Source organism: Calypte anna, chromosome 10 (genome assembly GCF_003957555.1).
Source record: "Calypte anna isolate BGI_N300 chromosome 10, bCalAnn1_v1.p, whole genome shotgun sequence".
NCBI classification, from domain to species: domain Eukaryota; kingdom Metazoa; phylum Chordata; class Aves; order Apodiformes; family Trochilidae; genus Calypte; species Calypte anna.
Window position 1 is genome coordinate 4,418,402 of NC_044256.1, and position 12,217 is coordinate 4,430,618.

General features: G+C 38.9%; 1 protein-coding gene across 11 annotated transcripts in view; it reads left to right on the plus strand.

Annotated features, from left to right (window-relative positions):
- Positions 1-12,217, plus strand: part of TCF12 (transcription factor 12) — a 168,873-nt gene that overhangs the window by 120,874 nt on the left and 35,782 nt on the right. For 2 of the 11 annotated variants that reach the window (XM_030457265.1, XM_030457266.1), the window contains exon 1: positions 7,210-7,356. The exons of 8 other annotated variants lie outside the window; for them this stretch is intronic. In XM_030457265.1, the coding sequence (XP_030313125.1) occupies positions 7,288-7,356 (69 nt within the window). In that variant the 5' untranslated portion in view covers positions 7,210-7,287. Of the gene's footprint in view, positions 1-7,155; positions 7,357-12,217 lie in introns of those variants that run through there. One more of the 11 variants, XM_030457264.1, reaches the window with a different exon arrangement.

Here is a 12,217-nt window from a genome sequence, read left to right on the forward strand (position 1 = left end):
TTTTCATCTATGTGCTTGAAGAAAAAGCAAGAATATAAACCAGCCTGAATTGTGTTACAAATCAAGTGAAGGTGTTTCTTTGAAATGTTATATTTATTAAGAAGACGACCTGCTTTTCTGGCTAGATTATTGCAGTTTTTTCCAACATGGCCTTTATTTGAAACCTATCTGAAACAGCAGTAACCTCACATTTCAGCATCCTGCCCGCTCTTTGCTATAGGAGAAGATTTAGCTGTCATTAAAGAACTGAGCAGTCCACAGCAACGTCCTGCTGGGAGAGTTCAGATGGAGTTCTCACTGGGTTAGGGTGAAGGTACTTGCCTAACCCTTACTTAATAGCATTTTCTTTAATTGCAGTCTAACTGTTCAGTCATATAACTCTGAACTACTGTGAGGTGGCTTAATTGAAGGATCTTCTCTGTGGAAATGTTGCATATACATATATGAGGGATATATAATAACATTGTCCAATTATTTGTGTTTATATTTACTGGATTTCCTTGACTTTTCAAAGTTTTCCCAACATATCAAAATGAGCATTTAGATGCTCTTAAATTGGAGCGTAGCTCTGCATAAAAGAACCTTAAATCTGTAGATAGTTCTGAAGCTGTTATCTGGAAAAACAACTGAAAAATGACTGAATTACAGCTTGTGTAATTTAGGGAGAAGTTACGTGGAATTGCTATGACTTCTGCTTTACCTCAGAGATTAGTGTGTATTATTATAAATTAGTATGGTGTTCTATAATAAAGATAAGGATAAAAGCTTTTTTTAAGACTACTTCTGAATGTCTTTTGCTTGATAATACTTGTGGGAAGGCTTTTAGACCCCTTGAAGTCAGTGAGCAATGTTGGTCGTTGGTTGCTAGACTTTACTTGCTGATGAACTGAGATGTTTCACTTGCTCAGCCCAAATGTTGGGCTGGTTGCTTTGCCTGGGACTGTGCCATCAGAAATGGGCTATACAAAAATGCATGCTTTTTAAAAATAATGGTACTGAAATTAATGCACTGCATAATCTTTAAGTGAAATGTCGTGTGAAGATGTGTATTTACACTCTGAAGTGAAGAAACTGAATTAAATTATTTCTTGCCCTAGTGCCACAGAATTTCTTGTGATGTCAGGACTTAGAAGGAAAGCAAGTTCTGCAGTCTGAGATTTAGTTATGGGATTGAATACCACTTGCACTGATAGCTAGGATGAGTTGTTAGTGTTTTTTTCTTTCTGTAGGGAAATAGTAGGCAGGTTCCTAATTGTGGGTGACAGAAGGACTATTTGGCTTTTGCTCACTCACTCAGCTTCCATTGCAAAAGACTTTTCCAAGCAGTGAGTTGGATACAGAGGAAAAGGAGCAATGCAAGGAAATGCATGCTGAGGCACCACTGACTTTGTGCATTTTGACATACATCGTTCTAAAGCTTCTCTGACACTGAGCTCTAATAATAAATTTAAAAGTGTGTGTGTGTTCTGTTGATATTTTAGGCTGAGCTCATGTTTTGACTATGGAGCCACCTACAGGGAGATCACACAAGTGCAGATGGAGCTGCAAGGTTTTGGAAGGGGAGAAAGTGAAAAATGTGCTGTACTTCAGTAATGAAATAAAAGTTAAATGCTGCTAAGTCTGGACCAGCAGAGGGACCCCTTAATCACCTTTTTTTTAATTTTTCCAATAAATCCTCTTGGCTATATTGAGTTGATATGAAAAGATTTGTAGTTTTTGTTAGTCTACGGCAAGTTTTAGTAACACAAACTTGCTAATTCATTTCAGATTTTACCATTATTTTTAAGTCTACACACATTTTTAGATTGGGTGGGGTTTGAGACATTTGGGAATGTTGATCATCTGGCTTCTGATGGGATAATTTATTGCCTCAGGATAATAAACATTTGCTTTTTTATGCAGATAGGGGTAGTCAAGACCTTCATATAGAGGCTTTCAAACATTAAGTGCTTAATATTTTAAGCAAAATAATAAAACTTTCTGAATTTGAACAATATGCTATCAAAGCTCTATTTTAAATATTCTGAAATAAGTTTTAAAACCTTTTAAAATTGTTTTGTGTTTGATTCTGAAGAATGTGAAATCCAGCACGTTTTTCCTCATCCTTTCCATTCCAGTGAATTATTTCTGTAGGACTTAAACATCTGAAATTCAATATTATTTGGAAAACTACTGAAAGTGAAACTTTCTAGCTGTAGTTCCCAGCTTTTTTTTTATTATTATTAAAAATATTCATTATTTTTTATCCATGTAGTCATAGTCATGAGTTTTTTGCAAACAAACAAAAAGAACCCTAAAAGCCAACCACCAACAAAAAACCCCAACTACCACCCCTTATCCCACAAAAACCTTGTAATATTCCTAGGTAAAAGTAATGGTTAGTAATCAGTATGAATTTCATTATTGTTTTTTGTCTGTTCTCTATTCCTTCAGACAGTTCCTTCTTTTCTGGTTAGATTAATATCAATGTTAAATGTGAAGTTAAAGACAAACCTTTTGAACTGGAAAACTACCAAACTGTTTTAGCTCCTTCACAGACGAGGAAACGAGTTTGCTAAAAACACCTTTCTTTGAGTACAGGGGGAGTTTTGGTGAAGTTTGGTGCACTGGGTTATTTTAAACTGTCTTCCATGCATTTGGTCTGCTCTGTCTCCACTGAACAGCATACTCAGTGGGTGGTTAACAACAGGCAGCTATAATTTCAGGATTTTAAAGTACATTAATATTTATTTAAACAATTAAATAGAAGATGGTAGAATAAGAAATGAGCTTTCCCCATAAAGCAGGCAAGTTTGTTTCTTGTGTGAAATTCTGTCTGTTCTAACAGCTACATTCCGTGTGATGTTCCATGCCTCCTTTAGCAGTGATCCTAACTCAGGCCTTGCCTTAAATGTTTGGCATTAAATTAAGTTATAAGAAGTTCTAAGATGCCCAGGATCTTTTTTTTTACTGAATTATTGCAAGAGAATCGCATCAAAGTTACCATATGTGTTTTAATTAGCAACAATTTGTTAACTATTGAAATAATTGTCTATGCATTTGTTGTTTATCCTCTGTTTCCCATTCCTTGCCATTATTTCAATGGGGCATCATTTGCATCTGTATCTCCCGTTCAGGTTCCAGTTTTCTTAGAAGTGGACTTAATCACTTGTGAAACTTCTGCTCATCTGTTGAATGTGGTTAAAATAGATAAGTTTCAACCTTGGACAGGGTGGGGAGGAGAAACTTCTAGGGAGGTTGCCTTTGCCTTGTTCCCAAAGATAGTGGGTTAACTTAGCCCCTAAGAAATTAAATGAAAATTATTAAGCACAATAGAATTGGTATGCCTATCATAAGCAGGTTTGGGCTTTTACCAAGTCACCGTTTTCTCAGCAGGACTGAAGCCAAACCTCCACATGGAAATTTGTGATACTTAGGTTTATGCACCACAGTTTTTTTTATTGAGAAAAGGAAATTTAATTTCTAGTTGCATGTATTTCATTGTAGAAATTTTTTACTACTTGTTGTGTTTGGATAGACCCACTAAAAATAATAGAGCTGTGGTAAAAAGCAATAACCTTTTAAAAGTAGTATTTTGATATTTCAGTCTTGAGGAATACATTTCAGAAGAGAATGGCTCCCATCCACTGGGACACTTACATGATTATCTTTCCTACTGTATAATTTTAGTTTATCTGGGATGATAAATTGTTTTTCTTTTTTATAAATTCAAATGCTATTTTATGTACACTCATTTTATATTTGCTTTGCAGATCTGACAAGTTGGACAAAAATGTATTTCACATAAAAGTTTGTTCTCAGGCAGAAAATGTTGTTAATTCACAAAATCTTTTAGTGCTAATTCTCCTGCAGGTAGCTTGGTTTATTATTAGGTCAGTGTTTCACTCTGCATCAGCTTTCATAATCTTTTTACATACTTCAGAAACAGGCAGTTTATTGTTTTTGACACACAGCACAGGGTCATGAGTGGAAACAATTCAGGCTACAAAGTGCATGTCAGTTCAGTGCTCCTCTGCTGACGGCATGTCTGTCTGAAATCAAGTTTAAAAAATTGGCCCCGTCTCCAGCTGACTTGTTTTGTCAGGCTGAGTCATAAGATTAACCCTTGACTTGTCACCAAGGAAAAATGTAGTAAACAACTGTACCCAGTACAGTATCACTGATCCATCTATGATTCATTTCACTGTAACATGATTCTCTTAAGAAAACAAATTTCAGAGCAGCTGTTGCATGTCTTAAAAGGGGATTAGAAAAACTGCAACCACAAAATAACAAGTTCCTTTGGACTTCAGGAGCTTTTGGAATAGTTGTCTGGTTCCTGCAAATACAGTTACTGGTAACAACATCTCAACTTCTTGTGCAGTCTTTCCAGTTCTTCTATTTTAAGCTTATTTTTCATCTGTTCTGGTGAACGTAAACTTCTGTGGGTTAAAGTTTGATATGCTTGATGGAATTATGGTTTGGTCCTACAATATGAATCAACTTAGCAAATGCCCTGTAAGAAACAATGCTTTCATACAGTAAATGTAAAGCACTTACAGTGATAAATTTCCAGTATTGTGCATGAAGATTTTATTCCCATGAAGGTATCTGAGCACAGGACAACTAATCTCCTTTTGGTAAAATGAAATTGTTAGCCTTTTGATTTGTGAGGAAGTAACTCAGGATCAAATTAATGTATTGACTCACTATGTCACCAGTCTGTGAACTAGTTTGTCTATAAACAGCGTTTGTGCGGGCATTACTCAGTTTTATTTATCATATTGGTAAGGTTGTTTTAGCTGTCTGATGGCAAGCATCAATTATTTCCTTGTAATGATAAATGTTAATGGTGTTAGTAAGTACTACTGTTTAATATTACCTGTATGTTTTTCATTACAATAGCTCTGTACAAGTATAGGGCAGTTGTAAGGCAGAGAAGCTTCCTTTCCAACGTTGGGTAGAAAAGTTGTCTTTTCTGCTGTGTTTTTCAACAGTTTTCCAATAGCTTGTAACACGAGTAGATAATGCTTATTATTTGAGAGGGGGCTTGGTTGTGCTCATCATCTCAAATACAACTATTTTGAAAATAGAGCATGTGTGCATGGAGAGTAGCAATTGCAGCTATGTTGATGATAGTCTTTACTTCAAAGAACTGACTCCAGTTACCCTGCAAGTGTTTTTCCTACCTAACTTAAAAGTTACTAAAGGTATTTCAGGCAAGCTATTTCAGGGAAAGAAAAGGGTTCTCTTACTTTTTCGACTTTTGCCCACCTGAAAACACCTTTTCCAAGTGTCCAGGTTTTCCTCTAAGTTGTACATTAAAATTAGTGATTTTAAACTAGTGCACTGTGAGAAGTAGCACATGCAGAGATCTGAGGATCTTTTAGCGTATCTTATCTGTAGATTCCTGAACATCATTGAGAAGCTTTAAGGAATGATGTTGTTAGCTGTAAATCAAAGCTTCTTACAGACACTCTGGGGGCTGAAATGGGTCTTTGTGGTCCCTGGGAGAAGAAGGAAGCCACAAGTCACTCTGTAGGCCTGGCAGTTTAACAGTTTGAAGTACAGCGATGTTCTTTTTTGCAGCTGCTGCTGCTGCTACCCCTTTTGTATCAGAGAAGAGTTCAGTTCAGATAACATTAGCTTTACTGCAGAGTTAAATAGTTCTGGATGTGCAGTTTGACTTGCAGTAAAAATGCAAGTGTTCTGCTGGTGTTAATTTCAGGATGTATTTGCCAGCATACTCTGAGCTCAGTAGTTTCCAAAATTATTGAAAGAATTCACTGAAAAACCATTTTCTGCTGGAGATGTGAATATTTTTTTTGTCAGTTTGGGTATATTCTGCATAGTTAGAGACACTACAGTAGTTATCTTCTGAGATAACAGATATTATACAGAAGACCCACTGAAGATTTTTATCTCACTATCATGTTATTACAGTAAGTTTGTGACCCTTGGGGATCTTTTTAGTTGGTAAGATTTTGCTGGCACGCAAGGTGCTTGGGAGAATGAACCAAAGTTCTGCAACTTTCTTTCTCCTTGTAAGTTTCTGAACTGAATTTTGGCCATTTTTTCCCCTATCCTGAGTATTGTCCTGCTTTTGTCAGGAGGGAGGTAGGGAGAGTTCACAGCATTGGCAGTTGACACAGTTAAGAGGTGGAGAAATGTGGATTTTGCTTTAACCTGTTTTTTCCTAGATTGCAATCTTTATCTGACTTACTAGGAGCTAGAGTTAACAGCCAACTGCATTCATATGTAAAGAAAAAAAATTAGAAGTATAACTTACTATGAGTGTTAATTAATACCAGTGTTCATTGAAGAAAACAAAGAGATAAGGCATGGATAATATGGAAATATTGAGGGATTTTTGTGCTGGAAGTTATAATCTGTTTGCTGTGTAAATCACACTTTAGTGACATGCCGAAGTGTCCTCCCCCCCATCTCTTTTCTTTCCTTTCTTATATGGGCAAAGAACTGTGGGTTTGGGGTTGTTTTTTCCTTGTCCATACTAAAAGGTACTCTAGAGTATAAAGGGAGTTTGGGCTCATGTTTCCAAAGGACCATCATACTTTGTATACTGTATCTTAGAGATGGGTTGTGGATGATTCCACAACTTGGGAATATTTCTATGGTTTTGTTTGTTGTTTTTCAACCCATGCATCCCTTCTACGCGTTGCCTGTGTCGGGCCCGGCCATGGCGCGGGGTTCCCGCGGGGCGGGTTGGGATCCCCGGAGCGCTGGTTCCCCGAGGGCTCCCGGCTCGGGGTTCCCGCCGGCCCATGGGACTCTGCCAGCGGCTCCCCGAAGCTTTGGGAGGCGTTTGCCTGAGTTGGAGTAACTTCAGGCAGGGGCAGATGGCCGTGCGGCTGGGGCCGCGCCAGGCAGGGTCGGCGCTGCCACAAGTGTTGTGATTGAACTCACACACAAAGCGCGAGGTGAACTCGCTCAGGACGCATCCATTCGCTGCTCCGCTGCCGCTCGCGGTGTCCCGGGATGCGCAGGCTGCCCCGGTGCGTGTGTATATGTACGTTTGTGCGTGTGTGCATGTGTAATGTGTGTGTGTGTAATGTGTGTGTGCGCCGGCCCCTCCCCGCGCTGTTGGGCCCGGCCTGGGCCGCGGGCAGAGGCGGAGGAGCTTCGGGCGCGGCGCCGGCCCTACCCCCGCGCCCGGCGCAGATGGTTCAGTCCTGCTTTGCATAAGTCGCCTCTGAGGCGCTCCATGTGCGCGGAGCGGCGCGCGGCCGGGCGGGCGGATGTGGTGGAGGGAGGCGGCGCACCTCAGCCCGGCCCGCCGCCAGCCCCGCCATGTACTGCGCGTATCCCGTCCCCGGGGTGGGCAGCAACTCGCTCATGTACTACTACAACGGGAAGACGGTAAGGGAGGGCGGCCGGCGGGCAGCCGCCTTTGTTCGGGAACTGTCGCGAAGCCGGGCTGGGCTTCGGGCAAATATAAGTTGGAAGCGCGGCGGTCCCGGTTCCCTGTTCTGAGGAGAGCCCTCAGAGGGCTCTCCTGAGGGCAGCCCCTTCCCGTGCCGCCCGTACCGGGGCAGGCGGGGGCTGAGGGGACTTTGGAACAAACTGCGGTGGTTTGGTGAGCTGCTTTGTGTGACGGGGCGGGAGGAGAGTCTCCCCGGTGTCGTACGGAAACGCCAGGCCCGGCCCGGCCCGGTGGGAGAGCGGGGTGCAGCCCCGCGCTCAGGGGGTGCTCCCTGAGGGGCCGAGGCCGCCCCGGTTCTGCTCCTGCAGGCAGCGCGGCGCAGGGCGAAGTGAAGTTGGTTCTGCTGCGTGCCCGCCGCTTGTCCTTGCGCTGTGTCGTGGGGTTTCGTTCCTTATTCCCTCTGCTCTCCCGAAGCACCGCGGAGCCGCCTTGCAGTGCGCTCGGAAGCTGCCGCTCCGGCGGGCGGGAGAGCGCGGAGCCGTCCGAGCCACCCGGCCCAGCCTGCCCGTCCGTAACGGCGGCTTGCCCAGAGCCGGCCCTTGCACTTTCTTGACTTTTGAAAGAACTCAAAATATTGTTATAATCATGGGAGGGAAAAAAAAATGCACTCTGAAAAAAAAATTAAATCTCCTCTCTGTATTTTAACTTTCTGGAAGTTGAACGGGATATTTCTGTTTCTTGCTTGATATTTATAATTTTAAAGTATGTTCCTATGGCAACAGTTCTGATTTTTTAATGTGAAAATTAGCATACAATGGTAATTTTACCACAGTATGTTTTTTCTTGTCTGTTTATTTATATGTGGTTTTGGCTTCTGTTATAAAAATAACATTAAGTAGGAAAAAGAGAGGTGCTAATATAGTTGAGGGGTTTTTTCTGCTCTCAGGGTGATGTGAGCTTTGCCTTCATTAGTAAACTTTTTGCTAGATTTTTTTGTTAAGTGATTGAAGATTTATATTCATTAAATATATGTGCACATACACTGTGTATGAGCTTCTTGAATAACAGAAAATACACTGGAGGGGAAGTTAGGGGAATGAGTAAAATAGCTTGATCTCTTTCATTTCCTTTGGTATAAATGCCAGCTGTCTTTCAAATATGAAATTATTTTTCTTTCATGTCTGTTCCTCTGCTAAAACAATCTGTTTGAAGTTTTATGTGAAGATATATATAAGACTTAAGTAACATTAACTATACAATACCCCTGAAGCAAAGGGAATATAACTTGCATGGAGTTTTGATTTTATTCTTTCTAGAGCGCAGATCACTCTATTACAACATTTCTCTTTGTTCTTGTAGCAGGAAAAAAGGCTTTGATCTTATTAAGTATTTCCAGGCATATAGTAGATGGAAGTGCTGGTACTGTAGGAGACCATAGCTTGAAAATTGATAGCATGTGCCTGTTATGGGTCAGAGGTGACCTTTATGAGCCCGAAGAGTTAGTAAATAGATGACAAATCATATGATGATCCTGTATCATGTTGCCCAGGTTTTTGGTTCTTTTTTTTTTTTTTTTTTTTTTTTTTTTTTTTACATCTCACTAGCTTTTAACATTTTCTCCCGTAGAAATTCTGCAAGTTGGACTAAATTACTAATTTAAATATACGGAAGGGAGAATATGTGAAGTTGGAGGGCTTGAGGGGTTTGTGTTATTTTTCCGAGCACACGTCTTGGTGTGTATGCCCTATCTTTGTAGAACCTTTTCATAATGAGAGAACAGAAAATACCCTAGTTTTGATGTCTTGGCTCTTGGGTTTGTATTGTTCAATCAGTTAATAGTTGATAGTGTGTACCTCGTTGTCTTAGATTCTTGTTTAGATTATTGTGTTAGATTTTGGATTTTAACATTTCCTTGATACCTGCTGTATTTAAAAAAAACAACACAACAAAACAAAAATACCTGATCTATTTACAAACAAAGCAAGTAGGAAATGATAGGTAGGAAATGTACTACTTTTTAACTTTCAACTTGTTAAATTTGTAAGTTAGGGGAAAGCTTAATATTAAGCTAAAAAACCCCCCTAGGTATTTGAATACCCAAATAGATGCTCATGTGTGCACTGGCACTTAAGTCACAAGTTAAAAAAATTAAGTTGGGTGTTTTACTATTAGAAAATACTCAGTTTTTGTAATTCCTGTTTCTTCTAGGGGGACAGGTGAAAGGAAAAATTACTCCTTTGCTAGGGAGTAAAATTTTCCTGTTAAATAGGGTAAGTGTTATATATACTTTGAGAATGCTTACCAAATTAAAAAGAAAAAACACCTTAACCTGTGTCATAAAGAGAATAAAGCACTTGCACTGGAATTAGAAGATTTAGCCTTTTTTCTTCATTTTTGCCCTTCACCTGTTGATATATGTATAAAAATATAAAATAAAAACACTTAATCCTATTTAAAAAAGAAAAACTGTAAATATGTTTAGGTGTATACAGAGCAGCACAAATTTATACTATGCTTTTAAAACATTTTGATTTTTTTCTTTTTTAAATAATAAATAATTAAGCAAATCTCTTCAATCACTGAGACCTTTTCATTTAAATTTTATGTGATGGCACCAAAATGATCTTTAATTAATAGAAGTTTTATATCTTCTCTGTGCACTAAGAATAAAATATCAACTGGAAAATTTCCACTTTTTGTCCATTTGCCTGCAAGTTTAGAAATAAATGGCTTATTTTCTAAATCTACAGTAGTAATAATTTTTAAAAATTGTAATCAAGTATTTTGTCAGTTATTACCATAATTAAGCATTTTAAGGAACAATATTGAATATTTATCACCCATGACTACTATTTCATAAGAGCATATTTGTGACCATATTATACATTATTGTTTCATTCTGTGCACTGTACAGCTAATTTGATATACCAGCTGTGTAGGAGCATTTTTTATTATTGAACAAATATTTTTTTTTCTCAGCATAGGCTGAGATTTTGAGACCTTTTCCAAAATGCAATTACTGCGTCTTTCACAGTACATTTCTGCTGTGTCTGTTTAAAAAGGGAAAAAAAAGCATTTTTTTTTTCCTTGCACGTATGTAAGGCTTTGTGATGTCTTTCTGGACTTGCTTATATTAGAATTTTTTGAGAAAATGTCGGGGTTTTTTCTTTGCTAATTTTGTGAGTTCAAAAGGCTATTTATGAACATGCCTCTGTGTGTGCATATGTTTATGTGTATGCACGAGCACATATGTAGAGACGAGTAAATACATGCAGGTGTGACTATATACATGCGAATATATCTGGGTATTTTTTTACTATAGAGAATGCCTGTCTTGTGGCCGTCTCTTGAAGTTCTAGCAGAGAGAAACATTTTAATTGTATTGCATGTTTAGATGATATTACAACACACTTTTCTGTAGCTGTTATGCAGAAGGGTTGGACTAGATGATCTCTGAGGTCCCTTCCAACCCGGCTAATTCTATGATTCTATGAAATAATGTATTAGGTATTTTAGCAACAATGTAAAATGTTTTCAGTTCGTAAATTTTGGAGCAACCAGGTGCTAAGAAGAAGAATTCAATTCTGCTTTTATTAGTGTTGGGCCAGCTAGTATACAGGGACAAAACTACAATTAAGGCTGTTCTGTACCATATGCTGCCCACAGCAACTTAGACAAGGTCAAAGCTAACATTTGTAAGTCAGGACAAATATAAGATCATCTGGAAAATCTCTAGGGGCACACAGCTCTGGACATTGAATAAAGAGAGGCAGTAAACACTGATCAGCTGGAATATTTTTTTTTTTTTTCTGTTTCTCTCGCCCTTCTCCTCCTCCCATCCCACTGAAAAATGATGAGTTACGATGCATCAGCCCAAGAGAGTTTTCCCTGATCCACTCCATTGCATAGAACTGCCAATCTACTGAGCAGTGGTCCCCTGCCAGAATGGTGTCTTGTCTGCAACAAGCTTTATTGATGCTTTAAAGTGAAGGTTATGTGCATTTCCTTGGGCAAATGAAAGCAGCAGGGATGGGATCAGGTGCTGTGTTGGACGGATCTATATTTCTCAAAATGTGAGCACCATAGAATAACACACCCCTGTTTGCTCAGTGCATTTGCTTTTATAATCATGTGCCTGTTGAAATCTGTAGAAATACCATAGTCTCTGTCAGAGCTGCAGAAACAAGAGAATAAGTGAGCTCAGAGAAGAGATAAACAATTGCAAAAAATAACGTTGTATCTGCTGCTGCATGTTGCTGCGGTCAGTAACGGTGATGGGGATTCCTACCACATCTAGAGTAGCCATCTGAAATACAGGGAACTAATTAGGAAAACAAGCTTCAACTTTTCCAGATCTTTTCCTTTAAATCTGAATTTAATCAAAACTTTTTGAAGACTGACTTGTAGCATCCTTTAGTAGCAGCATAGTGTGGGGAATAGTTTTTAATTAGAAAATTTAAGAAAATCTTCAAGCACTGCATTCTTAGATTTATTTCTGGTGTTGGTCTTGCTGTCTTACCTTCTTTTTCCTCCCCTCTCTGCCTCACAGTGCAATTTAAAAATTAAATACAAGCAAATAAGCAATCAAAAAAGGTTTCTATATGCTTAAATCTGGATTTTTAAGTTTGCCCATCGCTTTTTAACATGGCTTTAAAATTGTCATTTACCAGGGAAGAAGCTAGGAAGTATTTATGCTGTGTATCATTGGAGTGGAATTGTGCATTTCAAAAATATCCAAATAGGCATGTATAGCATGCTTAACCTGCATAAACATTTATTTAAGATGGAATTTGGTTTAGCTAGCTCAAGGAGTTTGAATTTTACACCATTGTTAAAAACTATGGTTGGATTTGCAGA